This window comes from Siphateles boraxobius, unplaced genomic scaffold (assembly GCF_051911475.1).
Source record: "Siphateles boraxobius isolate OS27281-9 unplaced genomic scaffold, OSU_SipBor_1 65, whole genome shotgun sequence".
Classification (NCBI taxonomy): domain Eukaryota; kingdom Metazoa; phylum Chordata; class Actinopteri; order Cypriniformes; family Leuciscidae; genus Siphateles; species Siphateles boraxobius.
This window is the reverse complement of record NW_027509192.1, coordinates 5830487-5854076: the sequence shown is the minus strand read 5'-3', so window position 1 is coordinate 5854076 and position 23590 is coordinate 5830487. Positions and strand designations below refer to the sequence as shown.

The following is a 23590-nucleotide window of genomic DNA, read 5'->3' as shown; positions in this document are numbered from 1 at the left end:
ATATGAGACCGCTTCAGCTTTGGCTTCGCGACCGAGTCCCGAGGTGGGCATGGCAACACGGCACGTTCCGAGTACCAGTTACTCCGACCTGCCGTCAGTTCTTCACCCCGTGGGCGAACCTCAGTTTTCTCAGGGCCGGTGTCCCCCTGGCACGAGCTTCCCGGCATGTTGTTGTCTCAACAGATGCCTCCACCACGGGCTGGGGCGCCATGTGCAATGGACATGCTGCTGCGGGCTCCTGGACAGGACCCCAGCGGCTGTGGCATGTCAATTGCCTCGAGTTGTTGGCAGTACGCCTTGCCCTGCACCGCTTCCGGGCGTTGCTCAGGGGTCAACACGTACTAGTCCGTTCAGACAATACCGCCACTGTAGCGTACATCAACCATCAAGGTGGTCTACGCTCCCGCCGTATGTCACAACTCGCTCGCCACCTCCTCCTATGGAGTCAGAAGCATCTGAGGTCGCTTCGAGCCATCTTCATTCCCGGAGCGCTGAACTGTGCAGCCGACGAGCTCTCACGGCTTCAGCCCCTCCCTGGAGAATGGCGACTCCATCCCCAGTCGGTTCAGCTGATTTGGGACCAGTTCGGGGACGCGCAGATAGATCTGTTTGCCTCTCACGACTCGACCCATTGCGCCCAGTTCTATTCCCTGTCCGAGGGCACGCTCGGCACGGATGCTCTGGCGCACAGCTGGCCGCAGGGCCGCAAGTATGCGTTTCCCCCAGTGAGCCTTCTTGCGCACACTTTGCGCAAGGTCAGGGAGGACGAGGAGCAGATCATTCTGGTTGCCCCTTACTGGCAACCGGACCTGGTTCCCCGAACTAGTACTCCTCGCGACAGCACCTCCCTGGCCGATCCCTCTGAGGAAGTACCTTCTTTCTCAGGGACGGGGCACCCTATGGCACCCTCGTCCCGATCTTTGGAACCTCCACGTGTGGCTCCTGGATGGCACGAGGCAGGTTTGAGTACCCTACCACCAGCGGTGGTGGCTACCATCACTTCCGCTAGAGCGTCGTCCACGAGACACGTCTATGCGTTGAAGTGGAACCTCTTCGTCAACTGGTGCTCTTCTCACCGAGAAGACCCCCGGAGATGCTCGATCAGTGTTGTGCTTTCCTTCCTTCAACAGGGGCTGGAGCGAAGGCTGTCTCCCTCCACCCTGAAGGTCTATGTTGCCACCATTGCCGCACATCATGACCTCATCGAAGGTAAGTCGGTGGGGAAGCACGTCCTGGTCATCAGGTTCCTGAGAGGAGCGAGGAGACTAAATCCTCCTCGTCCTCCTCTCGTTCCCTCTTGGGACCTCTCAGTGGTTCTAACTGCCCTGAAGAGTGCTCCCTTTGAGCCCCTGCAATCAGTCGAGCTTAAGTTCCTGTCTATGAAGACAGCGCTCCTGGTTGCACTGGCCTCCATCAAGAGGGTTGGGGACCTGCACGCATTCTCCGTTGACGAAGCGTGCCTGGAATTTGGGCCGGCTTCCTCTCACGTGATCCTGAGACCCCGGCCTGGATACGTGCCCAAGGTCCCAACCACTCCCTTTCGGGACCAGGTGGTGAACCTGCAAGCGCTGCCCTCGGAGGAGGCAGACCCAGCCTTGGCACTGCTCTGTCCAGTACGCGCTCTCCGCGCCTATGTAGACAGAACGCAGTGTTTCAGGACCTCAGTCCAGCTCTTTGTCTGTTATGGTGGGAAGCTGAAGGGAAAGGCTCTCTCCAAGCAAAGGTTGTCTCACTGGATAGTGGACACCATTGCTTTGGGTTACCAGCAGCAAGGTCGACCGTGCCCCCTTGGTGTGACTGCCCACTCCACCCAGAGTGTGGCGTCCTCTTGGGCTCTAGCGCATGGCGCCTCGCTAACAGCAAGTGCAGAGCTGCAGGCTGGGCGACACCTAACACATTCGCCAGATTCTATAATCTCCGAGTGGAGCCTGTGTCCTCTCGTGTACTCGCTTCAACCAGCTAGTACCGGACCCGCTCAGGTGTCTTCGCTTGCTCGCCATTCCACTCCACGGACTGGATACGTGCGATATTTTCCTCAGGTGAGCTTTTCCGAAAGCCCTGAGCTCCTCCAGCACTCCTGACGTCGGCGCCAGTGTCTATTGCCTGCGCGTCGGCTAGGTGCCTCCCGTGTGCATGGTCCCTCCTCTGAGCGACCCCCACATGTGTATTTCCACTGTAAGCCTCTCTGAGCGTGTGTCTTTCCCTTGGCAAGCCACCTTGCCACCCCTGGGGTTGAAATATTCCACCTGCGGCTGGACACCCCAGTGTTTTCCATATGCTTCCTTCGGGTCATATGTGTATTCTCTAAGCCCCCCCCCCCCCCCCCCCTCCGGGCTGGCATTAATTGCATACTTCCCCTAAGCTTGGGATATGCTTCCCAGTGTACCTTGGTATTCCTGTGATAAATGGAGTCCTTTGTCCAGGCTGACAGGGATCTCGATTTACGCAGGGCACTGGAAGACAGCTGAGAAGGTGGCATGATTAGACTGGTAACACCATTCGTCGTCATCCGACGTAACTCGGAGTGACAACGAAAGGGAACGTCTACGGTTACGTATGTAACCCTCGTTCCCTGAGTAGGGAACGGAGACGTTACGTCTGCCTGCCACTTTCCGCTGTACCGCGGGGATCGCCTGAGCTCAGTCTTGGCTCCTCAGCGAAGAAACATATCTGCTTGCTGCCGGCTTCCTCCTTTTATACCCACGAGGTGGGGCGGAGTTACGACATGCAAATTCCGCAGACCCATGGCATTTCTTTGCCATTGGCTCGTTTTGTAATACTCGAAGTTGATAGGCTTTCTAAGCGAAACCCCATTCGTCGTCATCCGACGTAACGTCTCCGTTCCCTACTCAGGGAACGAGGGTTACATACGTAACCGTAGACGTTTTGCCGTCTGCCTCTTTAAATGCTCGAGCTCTTAAAGCAGGATGGATTCTGATTCTGTTTTTGTCTGTCCTTAGAAATTGCTAGGCAGGAGTTTTTCACATATAAAAAAACTATAAAGAGCAGTATATATATATAATATGGCGAGCGAACAGCAGTTCAGAAAGTGTGTTCATCCCTGCCCACATAATATCACGGGTGGGGACACTCACGATCTGTGTGTTGTTTGTATGGGAGTGCAGCATGCCCAGTCGGCTCTCGAGGGAGCTGGTTGCGAGCATTGTGAGCGTATGTCAATGAAAACGCTCTGCTCCCGCCGAGCGCCCTCTTCGAGGAGAGTGGTTCGATGCGCGCTCCCCGCGGTTCGGGTCCCGCTGCTGCCGAGGCACAGCGGAGGCTTCAATCGTGGGGATCGCAAATGGATCTATCAGCGGGGATTGAGACAGGCTCTGCCTTATCTCAGCCTTTACCTGGTAGATCCAGTGCCTCTGACCCTTGTGTGGAAGCACGCGCTGCGGTTTCTTCCCCCCAGGCTGAGGCACCATCACTTCAATTATCCAGTTCTGAGGATCTGGATGTTGAAAGTATTGATACAGCAGAGACTGGGGACTCGTCACTTCAGTCTCCTGCTAGTGAGGAGCTTATGGAGGTGCTCACTCATGCTGTAGAAAAATTAAGCATCGAGTGGCTAGCTGATAGACAGGAATCTCATTCAAAAAGTAAACTAGATGAAAGATTTATGCCGTCTCGTGCTGCACCACCACGCCGGTGTCTTCCATTCTTTCCTGACCTCCACACCGAGTTGTCGAGGTCATGGAAAAGACCAGTGTCATCCAGAATATTTAGCCAGAAAACATCTGTTTATTCAAATATTTCTGGGGCTAAAAATTATGGTTATGGGGCGATGCCTAAGGCTGAAGAAACGCTAGCAAGCCATCTATCTCCAGATACGGCATCGTCATTTAAGACACCGGCATTGCTCACAAAGCCATTAAGAAATACCTCGGCTTTGGTGGGCAAAGCTTACTCGGTGACAGGTCAAGCGGCAGCGTGCTTACATACTATGTCGATATTACAAGCATATCAAGCAGACCTATTAAAAGATATGAGTGAGGGGGATGAAATTAGTGCTGACGGAATTCGAGAATTACGTCAGGCAGCAGATCTATCTCTCCGTGCCACCAAGGAGACGGCCAAATCAGTGGGCCGTTCTATGGCAGCCATGGTGGCAACGGAGAGACACTTATGGTTGAATTTATCCAACATGAAAGAAAAGGAAAAATCTTTTCTCCTGGACGCCCTGCTTTCAACTGCTGGCCTCTTCGGTGACTCCGTGAATTCGGTCATTGAGATGTTTCAGGAAGAGAAAAAGCAGGCGGCGGCGCTCCAGAAATTTCTCCCCCTCCGTGTTCATGTCTCCGGGGCTGCTGGGCGGGAGCAGCCCCGGCCGTCGAGTAGCTCCTCACACCGGGCGCAACAGAAAAGGAGTGTTGCGTCTCGTGCTCCTCCCCAGCAAGACTGGGCCGAGGCGCGGCGCTCTCAGACGAGGTCTTCCAGGGGCAAGGCCGATCTGAGGACGGTTATTGTCGCCAGGAAGGCTTCGTCGAAGAAGAAGCCCTGACGCCAGAAACGTCAGGGTACTGAGGGTGGTCCCCACCAAGAGAGAAAGGTGTTCGCTGCAGTACACAGCGCCCATTCTCTCTCGGTGCCCTCAGGGGCCCGTTCTGCCAACCCCGCCTGCGTGCCGGGGCGTAGACGGTCCCAGCGAGCGCTTTCCCGAGGGACGCTCGCCCGCTCTGAGGAGCGTTTAGAGTGGTCAGACCAGTTGTTCCCTGCTGGTGCGCCGTTACAGGGCACTGTGTCTGCCACTCAAAATATTCCAGAGGCCAGTCTCGAGAGACTGGTACCCTTAGTAGAATTTTTGGCAGAGTGGAAAAGCCTTCCAAATGTATCTCATTGGGTCCTGCAGACTATCGAGAGGGGGTACGCGATTCAGTTCAGATCACGCCCGCCTCGCTTCAGAGGGGTTCTGCCCACATTGGTGGGCCCCGAGCAGGCTCTGGTTATGGAACAGGAGGTGAAAACTCTCCTGCTGAAGGAGGCTATAGAACAAGTTCTTCCTCCCAGCAGAGAGTTGGGTTATTACAGCCGATCATCGTTCCAAAGAAGGATGGGGGGTTGCGTCCAATTTTAGATCTGCGCCTGTTAAATCGCTCAGCAGGGAAGCTGCTTACTCTCAAGCAGATCGTGTCACAGATCAGGTCCGAGGACTGGTTTGTCACGATAGATCTAAAGGACGCGTACTTCCACATTTCCATCCTTCCACAACACAGGAAGTTCCTGAGGTTCACTTCCTCCCAGACCTGAGAGGTCACCATCTTCTTGTCCGGTCAGACAACACATCGGTGGTCTCTTATATAAACCATCAGGGGGGTCTGCGTTCGCGCCCGTTATACAAGCTGCCTCGCCAGATCCTTCTATGGTCAAGTCAAGTCAAGTCACCTTTATTTATATAGCGCTTTTTACAATACAGATTGTATCAAAGCAGCTTCACAGTGATAACATGAAAATAATATAACAGAGTTTGTTTCTAAAAGAAAATTGAGTCAACGTCCACCTTAAGCAAGGCAGATCAATAATATTATTGAATATTAAATGTCCCCAACTAAGCAAGCCAAAAGCCAAGGCAACAGTGGCAAGGAACCAAAACTCCATCAGGTGACAGAATGGAGAAAAAAACCTTGGGAGAAACCAGACTCAGTCGGAGGGCCAGTTCTCCTCTGGCCAACGAAGGAACAGTGCATGATTTATGATTCGGGCAGCATTACAAGTCAGATTGGATCGGAACATTTAGAATATTTATCCATTTCCATCTTTTGGAAGTCCAAGTAATCACGCCGGTGTTGAGACGAGTTGTTGAGGATCAGTGCCGTCCACCATAGAGGGTCCATTTCGCCGGTGTTGCGTCGTCTCTTCACAGGCTTTGTGATTGGCGTATCTGAAGTCTCTGTGAAAGGCTGGATACAAACTGGAGCTGACGAACGCCGTTTTTCTCGGGACTCGCGTCCCGAGATAACAGCAGAAAAGCAAAAAGGGAAAATAATTAGCGTAGCTGCTGTTCATAATGATTTCCATAACACGGGCGTAAATGATAAAAAACATGAAGACAGTGATTCTTGCGTCCCAGAGTCACCCCCCTCCGTCCCCCACTCAACTCAGCCCTGCTTACTGACCTCTACATCCCTCCTGCTGCTGAGACCCAACCACAATCTCACAATCTCTCCGCAACCCAACCATACGCGCCGACCCGTTTGACTAAGGCTGTCGAGCCCCACTGTCGTCGTTAATGCAGGTTCAGTGGCAACGGTTCCGTATGGCATACCAACTACCGCAAAACACAATATCTACCCAACCACCCGTCATTCACGCAATATACAAAGGAACGTAATGACTGTAAATACTATGCAACTTATACAAATAACCTACAGACTCCTCAAGTTTTATAATATTAAATGCATTTGATCTTATTCAGCAGTGGTATAAAAGGTAAGCATTATGTAAATGCTTGGCTAAAGAGATGCGTCTTTAATCTAGTTTTAAACTGGGACAGCGAGTCAGAGCTTCGAACAATATCAGGAAGGCTATTCCAGAGTTTTGGAGCTAAATGTGAGAACGCCCTTCCTCCTTTAGTGGACTTAGATATCCTAGGAATGACCAGAAGCCTCGAATTTAGTGATCTTAAAGAACGTGATGGATTGTAGGGCGATAGAAGGTCCATTAAATACACAGGAGCTAAACCATTTAGGGCTTTATAGGTCAGTAATAGTACTTTGTAATTGATACGGAACTTAATAGGTAACCAGTGTAGAGATGATAAAATTGGTGTTATATGATCATATTTTCTTGACCTAGTAAGAACTCTAGCAGCTGCATTTTGCACTAACTGTAGCTTGTTTATTGAGGATGCAGGACAGCCAGCTAATATAGCATTACAATAATCTAGTCTCGAGGTCATAAATGCATGAACTAACTTTTCTGCATCAGAAACAGATAGCATGTTACGTAGCTTTGTAATGTTTCTAAGGTGGAAAAAGGCTGTTCTTGTAACATATGAAATATGATTTTCGAATGACAAGTTGCGGTCTAGTATAACACCCAGGTCTTTTACTGTAGTGGATAAAGTAACTGGACATCCTTCTATATTAAAGTTGTATTGTAAGTGAGTTTGTGGGTAGTTTTTTGGACCAATAAGTAATACCTCCGTTTTATCTGAATTTAGTAGCAGGAAATTACGTGTCATCCAGCATTTTATATCTTTGAGACACTCTGTCAAATTTGATAAGTTAGTGTTTTCATCTGGCCGTGATGAAATATATAATTGAGTGTCATCAGCATAACAGTGGAAATTAATTGCATGTTTTCTTATAATATTACCAAGTGGCAGCATATATATTGAGAATAGCAGAGGGCCTAACACCGATCCTTGCGCCACTCCATATTCTACTGACGTTATCTTTGATTTTTCCCCATTTAAACAGACAAAATGATAACGGTCTGATAAGTACGATCTAAACCAGCTTAATGCCTGTCCCTGAACACCAGTGTAGTTTTGTAGTCGATCCAGGAGTATTTTATGATCGATAGTGTCGAACGCAGCGCTTAGATCGAGTAGAACTAGTATTGAGATACAGCCTTGGTCAGAAGCTAAAAGTAAATCATTTGTAATTTTAACTAGCGCAGTTTCTGTGCTATGATGCGGTCTGAATCCTGACTGGAATTTTTCATATATCTCATTTTCTTGCAAGAAAGAGCACAATTGAGCGGACACAATTTTTTCTAGTATTTTAGACATAAATGGAAGATTTGAAATTGGTCTGTAATTTGCTAAGTTATTTGGGTCTAATTGCGGTTTCTTAATGAGAGGTTTTATTACTGCCAGCTTGAATATTCTTGGAACATGACCTAAAAATAAAGACGAGTTAATAATATTGAGAAGAGGCTCTTCCACTACAGGTAACACTTCTTTCAGTAGTTTAGTGGGTATTGGATCTAATAAACATGTTGTTGGTTTCGATGCAATGATAAGTTTATTTAGCTCTTCCTGTCCTATAGTTGTAAAGCGGTGTAGTTGTTCTAGAGGGGCGATAATTGAGGCTGAATCATAAGACACCATAAAAGAGTGTACATTTACAATTGTGTTACGGATGCTTTCTATTTTCTCATTAAAGTAGTTCATAAAATCATTACTACTATACTGTAACGGAATATTTTGCTCTGGTGATGTCTGTATATGTCCCAGGGGAAGTTTCTTTCACTGAGGGCGATTTATATCCCGGGGTATTTTAATCAGGGGGCAGACATCCTGTCGAGGCAGGGGAGTGGAGACTCCACCCCGAGGTGGTGGTGCTCCTATGGAAACATTTCGGTCGTGCCGAGGTAGACCTATTTGCATCCAGGGAAACATCACACTGCCAACTGTGGTTTTCCCCTCTGGGGTTGGACGCGATGGTACAGGAGTGGCCGAGGTCCCGCCTATACGCATTTCCCCCGATTGCTCTGCTCCCAGGAGTTCTGGAGAGGGTTCGCCGGGACGGGGTCAGTCTACTGTTGGTAGCCCCGTACTGACCGGCCCGAGTTTGGTTTGCAGACCTAATTTCTCTCCTCGACGGCTCTCCTCTGGAGATTCCGATGAGGAGGGCCCTTCTCTCTCAGGCGAGCGGATTGATACTTCCCTCCCGCCCAGATCTATGGAGGTTGTGGGCTTGGGCTCTGAGGGAGCCCAGCTCATAGAATCTGGTCTCTCGACTGAGGTCGTGGAGACCATCCTCCACTCCAGAGCTCCGGCCACTAGGAAATTATATGCCTTGAGGTGGAAAATGTAGACCTCTTGGTGTGGAGAACACCAGCTGGACCCAGTTAACTGCCCGGTGGGTGCAGTGCTGGAATTCCTTCAGGAGCGTTTCTCCACAAGGTTATCCCACTCCACACTGAAGGTGTATGTGGCGGCCTTATCCAATTACCACGTCCCTTTGAGTGGTGCTTCTCTCGGGAGACACCCACTTGTAACCCGTTTCCTTCGTGGCATTCTGAGGCTGAGGCCAGCAGTTGGCACGAGGGTGCCGACCTGGGACCTGGCGGTTGTTCAATAAGGTCTCTCTCTAGCACCGTTCGAGCCCATTGAAGAAGTTTCGGAGAAATTCCTCACTCTTAAAACCATCTTTCTTCTGGCTATATCTTCATTAAAAAGAATAAGAGATATCCAAGCTCTGTCGGTCTCTCCCTCGTGCTTGGAATTTGCACCAGGCATGGTGAAGGCTTTCCTCCTCCCTAGGCCGGGATACGTTCCCAAGGTACCAACCAATGTGGTCAGGCCTATTGTACTGCAGGCTTTCTGTCCTCCTCCATTTCTGACGTCGGACAAAGAGAAACTAAATCTGCTTTGCCCTGTTAGGGCCCTAGATGCGTACGTCCACAGAGCTGCCCTGTGGAGACGTTCCCAAGGTACCAACCAATGTGGTCAGGCCTATTGTACTGCAGGCTTTCTGTCCTCCTCCATTTCTGACGTCGGACAAAGAGAAACTAAATCTGCTTTGCCCTGTTAGGGCCCTAGATGCGTACGTCCACAGAGCTGCCCTGTGGAGAAAGAGTGAACAGCTATTCGTTTGCTTTGGACCCCCTAAGAAGGGCTGTCCAGTATCTAAGCAGAGGTTGAGCAAGTGGGTGGTCGAGGCCATCTCACTTGCCTATGAGTCTGCCGGTCAGCCTTCTCCTTTGGCTGTCCGGGCTCATTCAACCAGGAGTATGGCTGCCTCTAAGGCTATCCTGTCAGGAGTATCAATCCAGGATGTTTGTGATGCGGCAGGCTGGTCCTCACCGCACACATTCGTGAAGTTTTATCATCTCGACTTCAGCTCCACTCCAGGGGCGCAGGTGCTTTCGTCCGAATGTGCGCTCTGACTTCACACGACGGACACTTGCTCGTATGGCGACGTTAGTATTAGCGTTTCCAAAGCGTTGTCACGCAGCTCGAGTTCCCTGATAGGGAATGTCTATGGTTACGTATGTAACCCTAGTTCCCTGATGGGAACGAGACGCTGCGTGTCTATGCCATACTCCCAGCATGCCCGTGAGCACTTGCTTCAGTCTTATCAGAAGCTGACGCGCTTGTGTTTTGGGGTGCTTAAATAGTTTCCTGGTCGATGACGTCACCCACCTATGACGTTCCGTCTCGCCATTGGACTGATTTCATACGTGCTTCATGACGCACTCACGCGGGGGCGTTCCCAAAGCGTTGTCACGCAGCGTCTCGTTCCCTTCAGGGAACTAGGGTTACATACGTAACCAGAGACGTTTTCTTCAATCGTTCATTAGCTGGAAAAAAATCGTTCTGAAAGTGATTCCAATGATATCGTTTCTCTGTGTCTTTATGGTTAAATTTGTGGTAAAGTCATTATATGATGAACAGATTTAGTTTAAGCTTTTATTCACATAAACATTCACCAACTCACACAGGTTGTGATAAAGGGAAGTTTGAGCATGTTCGCTTAATGTGCACAAAATTTGATTCCTTCTTGTGTGTTAGGCAGCACATTTGAGCTTCTACAAGAACCAATAAGGTTCATTCTCGCGTTACGCAGCACATTTGAGCTTCTACAAGAACAAATGAGGTTCATTCTCACCTTAAGCAGGACGTTTGAGCTTCTGCATGAACCATTGAGGTTCATTCTCTTGTTACGCAGCACGTTTGAGCTTCTACAAGAACCAATGAGGTTCTCGTGTTTTACGCCACACATTTGAGCTTCTACAAGAACCAATGAGGTTCACTCTCGAATGTTACGCAGCACGTTTGAGCTTCTTCAAGAACCAGTGAGGTTCTGGTCTTCTGATTATGTTCGCTGATCAATGTTTAAATGTGAATAAAAGCCTAAATTAAATCTGTTCATCATATAAAGTGATCGAGTCTCTTCAGAATTTTTTTTTTTTACTAAACCGCTCAATTCATATGGATTAGTTTTATGATCTGTTTATTAACTTTTTGAAGTGTAAAAGTGATAGTGTTGCTGTCAATGGAGGGACAGATAGTTCTCAGATTTCATCAAACATCTTCATTTGTTTTCCAAAGATACATGAAAGTCTTACAGGGTGAGGGTGACAGAATTTAAATTTGTAAATTTTAAATTTTAAAAATTGTAAATTAATTTTAATTTTTAAATAAAGGGAACTATCTCCTTAAAGCTACAATATGTAAGTCCAAAAATCACTTGCACGGTGTGATATATTTCCTGCAGTTGTACTTACAATATCCCAAAAGTTCCCAAAGATTTTTAATTTCAGAGAAATTCCAGTTTTAAATAATGGCTCGTCCAGGACACCCTGTTCCCTTGTCGCCTGTCAATGACGTAATATCCGCGTTATCCCTGGTTTCCGTTCGTACTGCCATAGTAACCATGGCGACAGACGTTGACAACTGCGTTACGTCTAGCGGCACGCTCACACTGTTGTTGTTTTGATAAAACATTATGGACCATGGCAAGCAGACTTTGGGACAAAAGGAGAACTAAAACGAGGATCAATATCAGCGTGACGTTTTCGAGATGCCGAGAGCTCCACGTCCGCGACTAACTTGGACTTGACAGAGATGCCACTCTTGCATGCATTTTATTAGACAGGTGATTAAATGTACATACAACTAATCAATGTTATATAGCTCAGCATGATGAAATGTTAGAATATGATCAGTATGTTAGTCTAATGTTGAACTAGCTTGCTGCTAGTCTCATACAGACAAACTAACACATAGAATAACATTATAACTTTTAACTCATATGCAGTTTAGTGTGATAGTGTAAACCAAGTGAAACAGCGCTGCGTTACCTCACAAGTTTCATTCATCTAATAAACTGACCTGTGTGAGTTAATTCAGCACTTGCGGGTAGTTCGGTAGAATGAAATTAAATGAATGAAATTCCTTCATATCCGCGGGACTCGCGTGTTCTTAAAATGTCTATAAATTATAACTTTAAAAATTGTAACAATCATTTCCTAACAATCATGTCATTTTCCCTTTTTAGATTAATTGAACATGTAAGTGTGAGCAGCTCTGTTCAGTTAAGTATATTCATCTTCTCTTCTCAACAAAGTAAGTAACAGAGATATGGAATTTATGATTCATATTGTTTGATTTTTTTTTTTTTATAATTATGACCTTATGCCTAAACATATCAGCTACAAAAATCATTAAAGCTATCTCATGCTTTTATATCACTTTTTCCTTTTAACATGGTAAAGGCCTAATTCTGTCCATTTTTGCTAATTTTGGCCTTCATGAACATAATTGTTTTTACATAAGCATATGGAAGAGACACAATGTAACTCTAAACTGTTTTTTATTTTTTTAAATGTGAAACCCAAATAGAGGCAACAAAATAATAAGACCAGGCAGTTAGGGGACTAAAAACAATATTAATAAATTATATATATATATATATATATATATATATATATATATATATATATATATATATATATATATATATATATATATATATATATATATAATTGTAATATTAATAATAATAAGATACTAATATAATAATATTCATGACAATAAAAATTGTTGAAAAGGTTATTTATTCCACCTTTAAGGTCCTATATAGCACTTTCAAAGCATGGTTCTTTATGGAACCTTATAAAAATGGTTCGACTTAGCACCAAAAAGGGTTGTGCTATTGTTACAAGCCGAAGAACCCTAATTTGGTACTGTTTAGAACCATTTTGTGGTTCAGAGTGTATACAGTGCGTAGGCTCACAGCTGAGGCTGGCTGGCAAAATAATATACTGTCAAGGTTTATCACAATCTCGTCAGACATGAGATTGTACATAAATGACTTTTCCTGTCAATATAAAGCACCATGGGGCTAAATACTGAAGCTGGACCTTTGACAAAAGGAAGCAATTTTTTTGAATGCCACATAAAGTGACTAGAGAGAAATAGCATGTTTATTTCAGTAAGGTTAAGTTAAATTTCACACCTTTGAAACTGTGTGTATCGCATTATCCCCACACAACACATTAAGCACACAGGTGGATCTTTAGAAAATGAATTAAAAGAACATCAAAGGGCTCATAAATGCATATGTTGCGGTACCACAACACAGAGCTGGCGTTGATGTTGCGTTTCACAGTGTTAAATGTTGTATGTGCACACATGGTTCATATACGGGGTCCTGCATAGGAAACACGCAGGAAGTGAGAATGACAGATGGTTCTGTTCCTCCGCTCTGTCAAGCCGGCTTCAAACCCCACGGCTCTGTGGCTCCGTTCCTCTGTATCTCTCATGATGAGGAAAGATGAGGCAGGTCAGCGCTTTGACAGAAGGGAGGAATGTGAAACAGACACCTTCCTGTCTGTATGAGAGAAAGACTATTGAATTAATGGGTGGAAATGTTGTGGCTCTTGTAAACGATGAGAGAAAAAAGTTCGGGAGTAATTTCTTATTAAATACCAAACCAGTTCTTATAAGAACTTTTAAAAATACATTTCAGTAAGAACCAAACAGGGTTTTATAGTACCTTTTTTAAGTTCCTTATTTTAAATAATCTTGTTTACTTTTCATTGTTGTCTGGTCTTCATAAATCATGGCACATTATTGCAAAACCAAAAAGGTTTATATACGGTACACTAACATTTAAAAGTTGGGGTCACTATTATTTAAATCTTTTGGAAATGAATCTTGTGCTCAAAAATACAGTAAAAACAGTAGTATTGTGAAATATTTTTACGATTTAAAATAACTGTTTTCTGTTTTAATGTAGTATAAAGTGTATTTTATACCTGTGATACAAAGCTGAATTTTTGGCAGCCATTACTCCAGTCCTCAGTGTCACACGATCCTTCAGAAACAACTTTTTTTAACTTTTTTATAATTTTTGTTTTATTATTTATCTAATTTCTTATGTTCAATATCAAACTGCTTAATATTTTTTTTTGGAAATCGTGATAGTTTTTTCCCCCCATTATTATTTGATGAATAGAATGTTCAAAAGAACATCATTTATTTTAAATAAATCTTTTGGAACAATGTAAAATTTTAATGCATCCTTGCTGAATAAAAGTATTTATTTCTTAAAAAAAAAACTGATGCTAAACTTTTGAACAGTGTTTTTTTTAAATTAATATTATTATATAGTTGAATCATCCTCATCATTATCATCAATCATTGTGGAAAAAGAGTATATAATAAAAAAAATAATGTGTATTAAAGTAGGCTACGTCCATTTTGATTTACCAAGTCAAATTTTAGTTGCATCTTTGTACTGGTGCTTTACGGAATAATTGATGGAGTTTCCTCTGCTAATGAATGATATTTGAACCAATGTGCTGATCTAAAGTATCTATAATGTAACATCAAGAATATTTTTAATCTCCAAAGAACCATTAAGCCAACTCAAGAAGCCTATACAGCAAAAAAAGTACCCACATAAATAGTTTAAATAAGAACAAACTGCTTTTGTAACCTAATTTGACTTTTTCTCTTAGAATACTTTTTAGTTTCACACTAACCTTATGTTTAAAAATAACCGGTTGAAATTGATTTTGTGGGTCCCAATCTCTTAAGGGGAATATACTTCATGTTTCTGTAAATTAGAAATGGTTTATTTCTACAGGAAGGGGAGTTGCTTCTGCATTAAAAGATAGCGTGCATCCAGTATGCTTCATTGCTGTTTTAACCAGGGCTTTTAACATGTTTGCTCATCTACCAGAATGCGGCCAAATTAAGGTAAGCTAGTGGATGAAGCTTAAGTGATTCAGCATCAAATATTTATCATGTGACCACATTGGCAATTGTGGGGAAAACAAAGTGTGGCCTGATGTGCCTGCATGCTTTTAGCTGTGGTTATTTGTAGCTAAAGCACTATTTCATAGTACTATTCATCCATTTGTCTTAGTTGCCTACTTCATTAAAATGGGTAATATTGCATCATTTTCATTTGTACTAGTGTTATTTTTATGCATTAAACTATATTTGAGTAATACTTGCACATTGAAACACTACTTCAGGCCAAGGATCCCTTGGTGGATAGAGACCATCATTTACATATAAAAAATAGTGTTGCTTTCTGGCCTATATTGCATGCATATGGTGTTATAATCTATGATATTCTTGCAATGTTATTCTGGTATGTTTTTATTAATATTTTAAATTGATTTTATTTGTAAAATTTCTGTTTTAATTTTAAGGGTATACACTATGTAACTTTTTGCGTAGTGGTTAAAAAAAGAAGAACATTGTTTTGGTTGTGCTTCGGATTGTGTTTGGCAGAAAGAGAAAGGTCATATACACTAGGATGGCTTTAGGGTGAGTAAATTATGGGATAATTTTCAATTTTGTGTGATCTATTACTTTAGTTTGTGGCCATGATATACAGTAGCCTACATTTTTCCCCACATGCTCCGTACGGTGAATCAGGGTAAAATAAAACTCTTTTGTTGAAGGATTAAGGATTTATTGACCCCTCATTAAAATTTTATACAGTTATTTTTGTAAATTTTAATTTTGTTTTATACTGTTTTACTGTGGGAGAGATAATGAAACATATATCTGAACTTTTTCCCCCCACAGGTTACTTTGAGATAATACGCTAAATAGTACCACCACAAACCCTGTGCTAGAGACACTTCCACTACAATTTTGGAGTGAATCAGTTTGAAAATAAAATATGATGTAATTAAAATGTAAAATTTAGTCTCTACACAATTTCAGTACCTTTATATTAAGTCCCATCAATACTAATGCTAATGGAATATTCAACATTTTAATTAAGCTATTAACAATGCTTAAAATAAAATCAATTCAATTTGTTGAAGAAATAAAATCCTTTTCACCATTTCACATTCCCTTCTCTGTTCTCTGCAGTGCAAACACTTCCTGTCTAGTAAAAGTTTTGTTTTGTTTTCCTTTTTTTGATTATGACACTCTCAAAAACAATAGATACTGGTGCCAGTCATCATTACATTATACGATAATTTTAATGAGAAATTTGTTCCTTTTGTCATGTTTATGGAGACCCAGAAATGTCTAATATGTCACATAAAAAAAGGAAGAGAGAGCTGTAGAAATGAGATTGTGAAGGAAATGATGGGGTTCTTTTTTTCTTGTGTTATGGACCACATTGCTCTCAACGGATAAAACAGGTTTCACACTAAACTAAAGCAGGATGCGTGTTGTTTATGCTTCTAATTGTATAAGGAAAAGAATGCACTAACGTTTTAAATAGTATTTTACCAAAAAGGATTATAAAATTGCTACAATGTGAACCACTTAATTTGACTGCAAGGTACTTTGCTAGATAAATATGTTACCTTACCAAATATTTTATAAATAAGTTTTCTATAAAATATTGTGTGTGTCTGTGTGTCTGTGTGAATGTATACTGTATTAGGGCTGCACGATTAATCGCAATGAAACCACATGCGATTTGGCAAAGGCTGTGATTATTTTATGCACAGATTATGCTTTGATTAAACATGACTAATAAACACATAACTGCCTTATTGTGTGTAAGAAGCATCATCTCACAGAAGGATGCTCAACTGGCGATATGAAGTGAGTTTGGAGTAAAAGCATGTTGTTAAATGTTGTCTATTGTTGGACAAGAGGTTCATAAATGCTTTTTGATTTTGCTTAAAAGGTTTTTCTCATGTTGCTATTTCAAATGCACGTTATAAGCGACTCAAAACTCGCAGTGCTTTGAGATTGAGATGCGTTTTTACAGAGCCGTACATCAATGACAAGCTGCGCATCAAAAATAATCGCAGCCTTTGCGATTTCAAAATCGCAATAAGCCAAATCGTTTTAAGTGCGATTACATATAAATTGTGATTAATCGTGCAGCCCTAGTATGTATCCACATTTCAATCATGACAACTCTCAGAATAGTTTTAGCATATTATTGAATATGACAATGTTAATGTATTGGGTCTTGGCAGACTAGATCTGCTATGCTGCTGCAGCTACAGAGGAAGTATGAACTTGCAACAGAGTTCAGACACGCTGCAAGTGAGCATCTAAGATATGCTGCTGATGCTGCATAAATAGACATACATAAATCCTGTAGCAGATCTAGACAGGTGGAGCTGGGGGAGGTGGAGAGTTTCAGAGGGACTTTAGTGCGCACTGCAGGAATAACTTACAACAAACAATGACTATTCAAATGTTGAGCAAGCAATCTCATTGGCTGCAGGATCAGCAGAGGCTTGATTACCGTCATGCGGTAATACTGTGTTTGCTTACAGATTTATGTTAAGGACCTATCAGCCGGCACTCTGTATATTTTTAGTGTAAATAAAGAATGGGTTACTTTATAATTTGTTGAAACTCACATTAATTTATAAATATATTTTTTATAATTTTAAGATTTGTTTCTATATTTTTTGTCTTATAATGTAAGGGGAAATTTATTGGACAATGGACATTCTTAGAAGTGCATGCTTAAACAATGTAATTTGTTTATATTTTATTTAAATTATATATGAATATATTAGTTATGTGCATTGATGTGTTTATTTAGTTAGTTAACTCAACTGCATTGTTTTTTTGTTGTATTGCACTGGTGTTGTGTTTATCTCTTGTGTGTTTATCTGATTTATTTCAGCATTTAACAGTTGCTGGTGGGGCCACTTTTGATGAAAGTCATTGTGTGACCTTTCTTTGTATAAAATGTGGTATGATCAGCAACAAACAGTTATAAATAGTGTATTCAATTTATATAACTGAATGACATGTTATCACATATCACAAAATGCCATCCCGTAATACCTGTAACAAGTTCTGGCAACGAAATAAAAAATATATTGTTAAGTAGCCATACAATAAACTAGTCCGTCCGTCTGTGTTTATATTTATTATCCCTTAGATACACCATTATATGTTGACCTACATCTATAGGCTTACATATCTATAAACAGTTTTCCCACTCTATAAATTGTTATGGACTCATGCATGCACTCGAAAGATATGAGTTTACGATCAGCATGGTGGACAACTGTATACGGTTTATTTTATTTTATTTGATCTCCAGCAGTGTAACGTAAATTATTTCATCCTGCCAGGTAGCTTTAACCGCAGACCATACAGTTAATCACAGATACTCTAAGGATGGATGAAGTCCAATAGTCCAATGAAGTCTAAAGAACCATATGTTTGAGACGTCTCTTGCATGTTGGTTTTTCCTTGTTTGGTAGGTCTTCAAATACCCATGTACTGATTTAGAAATGCCCAGGTGTGGATAGGAGTGTAAACACAACGTTGGCATACTTAGCGTGGGCTACAGGGAACTGATGTCTTTGTAGTTCTTGTTTTCTGGACTCCAAAACTCTCAGCTTAAGTAATAAGAGAACTTGCCGCAACAGTACATGAAGACGTCAGCCACGCAGTGGTGGTGATTTAGTAATGTGCAGATGGCTGCTTGTACATTAATTGTGTGAGGTTCTGGTGGGGCAGGACACTTTGACTCTGAACCACTCAGAGTTCAAAGAGCAGGAGCATCAGAGATCAGCTTACATTTGAGTAAAAACCTGATTCCCCAGCAGAAGAAATAGAGTTCATGATTGTGACCCCAAAGGGCTGTTTTTCTCATGTAGTTTAAGGAGTTTGTGTTTATAAAATGCCAAATTCTACCATTGGTTGCTGCTCACAAACAAATATTTTGTTACCACTTACATTTTGTTAGCAAAAATGTACAGGTTAACCGATCAATAGTTCATGAAGGCAAATTAATGTATTGGAGACCGGGACACTTTTTACTACAGTATTTCTCAGAATGGGTTTCCGTATACTTTTTGTAACCAAGACTTTTAAACATAGGCCTACATGTAAAAAAAAAGAAAAAGAAAAAAAGAGAGAGAAATGTGTATGTGTGTGTGTGTATGTGTGTATATATATATATATATATATATATATATATGAGTGTGCGTGTGTTTGTGTGTGTGTAAAAAAAAAGAAAATAATATGTATTTAGCCTATTTGATGGCAATAAAATGCTTTAGAAAATATTTCTTGAAACAGCAGAAATACATTAATTGGACTTATGACTCAAAACCTGTGTGTGTTATTGAGATTCAGTCCTTGTGCCAACTTCCGTTTAAGACTACAAGCCACCCAGCACATTCCAAGCAGCTGTTTTGCACCCTTGAGATGCACTTCGGGAAGGGAACGCCATTTGCAGGAGCGTGTTCCAAACGAGGCGAACAAAAGAATCCCTTTTACGAGGGCCCTTCCACAGGTCCGTTAGTGAAGGGAACATGCAATGGTCACTTCAAGGAAGTTATTTAATTTATTATGGTGTTGGTCTGCCCTTCGGTGTGAATAAGGCATAGATGCTCACTTCCAATTAGAATTTGCCCCCAGTCTCATAATACCTCATAATAACCTACGTGACAAGAGCTCAATGCATTCAGTGTAAATTAACTAATAATCTGTTGTGTAATATATAATATAATATTATTTGTTGAGTAAGGAGACTTATTGTAAGGAGTTACAGATTTATTTATTTAGGTGAAATTGCAATTTTATTTTAATATCACACACTCTGTTTTTTTAGGCTATAAATGTTCACCAATGCGTATATAAGCTATGTTAAGAACTTGTTTTTCCGAAAATGTGACCGTTTTTATAATCTTGGACATCAGTATTTGTCAAATAATGGTTATATTTATTGCTTTGTAGACGATGTGCCAACACTGTGTTTGGCAGCAGTGTTTTGCCTGTTGCAAAATGCGTTATTTTCCAGTGCCGACTTGATCGCTTTTGCTGTTATGCAGGTGCGTCAGTTTTTAATCTGCCCAGTAGGTGGGACTTGAAGCTCGGATCGTGGACCTCTCTCTCTCTCTCTCTCTCTCTCTCTCTCTCTCTCTCTCTCTCTCGACTGCGCTCTGACGCTTTAGTCTTCAAGCCGAAGCTCCAACAACCTGGAACTGCGCGACAAACAGCACCGTGGAGACGGGGAAGCTTGTACCATGCAGCCCGTAGAGGAGGACAGACTGGGACCGTTGATTTTTGAGCCCTTTCTACATTGACGGAGTATTTCCCCCCTCTTTTCTTGGGGACATTATTGCGATCTCATTGATCTAACATACCTTTACTCTCATCCACGCACCCGCGCGCGCTCTCGCATCACTGTACGGATACCCGGAGCGCTTTCGATTCTGTTGCAGTTGAACACTAACCCACCTCAAGGAGCTAAAACATTAAGGGAAACACCTGGAAACATGGATTTATTCTCCATCCCACCTCGCGTTTGCTGGTGGAGGATCCTGTTTCTCCTCAGCATCTTCCAAAATTACATGAGCTCCATGCTAGACTGCCCACCGACCTGCACTTGTTCTACCACTGACATCTTTTGCAATAAGTCTTACCAAGGGAATTTCCTTCCCCTCTTGGCACTACAGGACACTGTGAGCGATGGGAATACCACTAACAGCCTCCCGGACCTGTTTGAGAACATCTCCTCCATGTAAGTCAAGCGCACAAGTGTCCATCACATGTTGAGTCCATGTGTGCATTGTGATCAACTCTCAGCCTCCCACTCACTCCAGGCTGTGTGTTGGTGTGTGGGATGATTAGAAGGGTTTTGATGATGGGCAGTAGCTTAAAACGATCTTAAATGGATATAGAAGATCAATTATGCATGAATTGAATGTTTAAAATCAGGAATGAAAAGAAAGTTGTTGGATATTTGCTACTCCATTTACTCAAAGTATACTGTGCATGCTAAAAATTCCCAAGTGCATTGGGGACAATTAATTGCTACATCTGAGCTTAAATGCATCTGTTTTTTGGCTTCACAGAGAGGAGTCTTTATTGAGGCTGCTTTGTATTCAAGACAGGAATCCCTAAAGGAATTTTGTCACATTCGTGAGCTTCGTGAAAGGTGCATTGTTCTCTTAAAGTGAGATTTTAAGAGAGAGAGGGAGGAAAAAAGGTTTGCATGAGTTTGAAGTCATCAAGATTTTAAAATCACATCTCATTTTTGCATTCATTTCTAGGCTGATGTTTCAGTGCATGCCAAGTCAAATAAGTAATAGAAGACAGAAACATTAATGCTGTAATAGCTATATGATGGTCTTATTGGTCTCTGATGTTTTTGGATAGATAAGAGAGCTGCGTAATGACCCTCAACTGATCCGAGCAAATAAATAATAATGCCAAACATTAACATTGTTGTCTTCATCCGGCTTTGAATGCCAAATAATGGCATTTTGCATTTGAAAAGCTATTAGTTTTGCCATATTAAGACATCAATTCTCTCTCTCTCTCAAAGTTTTTCTCGTATGGGCCATCTTGTGGTTCAGCCCTGGTTCTCCTGGACACGACACCAGTCTGGATGATGTTTTCATTATGCAATAGCAATAATTTATGGCTACAAATGTGCAAAAAGCAAGACCGATCGTGTTCCCTTTGAAATAATTTCAATGCCAGTGCCACTCTGCGAATAGAAGAGTGCATTTTGGTGGAACAAAAACCCGATTGATGATTTGATTCTTTGTTGGGAATTGCCTACAAGGGGATGCCATGACAACCCTATAGCGCTTTGTGACGGATTCACTTTTTTCCCATCGCATTGTATCAGGCGAACTCCATAATAGTGTGTGCAAACTGATGTATGAGCTCAACAGTTTCTCAGGGAGACGTTTTTACAGCCCCGTCTCCAGTCACTTTGTAAGACCACTAGAGGGGATAGTGGTAACCTTTTCCAACATCTAAACTGGAAAGCCAGCGTGCACCGATCAGGGAACATGTCTCGAAAGTGTGCATGTCCTTACTCGCTTGTTTGCTTTTCACTAGTTGTTTGCTTTAAATATTTCATTTTGTGTAGCAGCTGTAGAGAGTTCAGCACCCCCTGATGCTGGACAGCTCCTGTAACTCAGTTTCTTGTCTTGCACTGCACATTTTGGAGGTTTTATTTATTTGACACCCAGTTCGGGTCTTGGAGCCTCTACTAATGAATTCATGATATAAATCAAAATGTCCAACATCCAAAATGTGATGTGGGGTACCTCAGGAGCAGGATTGAGAGCTTTCCTGAAAAAGAGGCTTACATTTTTATTTGGTAGTCCCTGACGAGTCATCAACCCACTTTTATTGTATTCGCTCGACCTTGACCAATTTACAAATTATGGTGATGCTCCTTCAGGCCAACTAGCTTCACTGTTTCTATTAGAGCTAACTAATAGACAGGCCAACTGAAAGAAAGACCAACTGAAACCTTTCATCAGTTCGAGGGCATTTAGAGGAGACCCGGGGCAAGTTGTCACACGGGGAAGTTGATAAAAGCATTGCATTTAGCTTTTGAGTTAAAAAAAAAAAGGTGCATAAATATCGAGTCAGGACAGGTTTTTATATTTATTAATGCGGTTCATTAATCGGCCCCCCCCCCCCCCCCCCATATATATATATTTTTTAAATTTGAATTTTTTGCCATTTCATGTACTTCACAATTGTTTAAATGTTCAAATTTAGCTTGAAGGCAGTTCAATTGCCCGTTATACTGTAGGCTATTTAAATGCAGGTTTCCGTTGTGACAACTTACCCCATATACAGTAGAGTGATATTGGGGGATTGATTTGTTTATTTGCATTTTTTTGTCAAATATACATAAAATGCAATTTATTCCTGTGATGACAAAGCTTTAGTGTCACATAAATCATTGCAATATGCTGATTTTATTGGAAATATTTCCTATTATCAATGTTGAAAACATAGTATTTTCATCATTCAACTGCTTAATATTTTTGTGGAAACCCTTATACCCTTTTTCAGGATTCTTTAATGAATAAAAAGTTCAAAGGAACATCATTTATTTGAGATAGAACTTTGTTATAATGTAAAAGTCTTTACTGTCAATTTTGAATGATTTAATACGTCGTTGTTGAAGAAACATTATTCATTTCTTACCATTCAATAGCTATTTTAGCAAAACTTTTAATTGTATATCTATAAAGAAATTAACTAACTTTTTTGGAATTGTTTACTAAAAAGTGTGACAACTATCTCCGGCATCCTCTACTTATTGAAAAGTGCTTACCACCATGATTTGTGCAATGCAGAAAACTCCAGGACAGAAATGATTTAATATGCAAATAATAAAAAATTCTATTACATTTCTACAGCTTAAACGGAAGTTAATTTAGTTTTGTTATGGTAGTGTAGCTTTAATACATGTGCTTTTTCATTTAGCAGTGGTAATGCAATAGTATTATTATTAAGCATCTTTGTGTTTAGAATATTACTACTTTTTAGATTTTACAGTGGCTCCAAAAAAGTGTTTGGAAACCTTAACCACACTTAAACAAGTGTGAAAATCATTTTGTTACATGTATAACAGCAAAGCAAGCTGCATTTTTTTTTTTTTTTAGATATAACAGAGGTGTTAACTTTTAAGTTTAAGTTTAAACAACTGTTTAGATTCTGGTGATTCTGGTATGACACTTGAGGGAAACTGATTTCATACATCCACCAAAACATGTTTTATAATCTGTCCAAAACACTTTTTGGGGGCCACTGTATATAACTAATGTGGATTAGTATTTGTTGGCATCACAGCTGGTTGAGGTCCATCCATTTTTGGCAATTTTGCACATTTTTGAGTGGGTTTTTGAATTCTGAGAGAGAATAACCTAAAGTAGAGATTGTCATGCTCTCATGTGC

At 41.9% G+C, this 23590-nt stretch overlaps 1 protein-coding gene across 3 annotated transcripts in view; it reads left to right on the top strand.

Annotated features, from left to right (window-relative positions):
- Nucleotides 1–19836: 19836 nt before the first annotated feature.
- ntrk3a (neurotrophic tyrosine kinase, receptor, type 3a) overlaps nt 19837–23590 on the top strand; it is a 222771-nt gene continuing 219017 nt past the window's right edge. For all 3 annotated transcript variants that reach the window (XR_013196618.1, XM_077210425.1, XM_077210424.1), the window contains exon 1: nt 19837–20396. Coding sequence is in view for 2 of the 3 variants with exons in the window: in XM_077210425.1 (XP_077066540.1) it covers nt 20152–20396 (245 nt within the window). In the remaining variant the exon portion in view is untranslated. The remainder of the gene's footprint in view (nt 20397–23590) is intronic.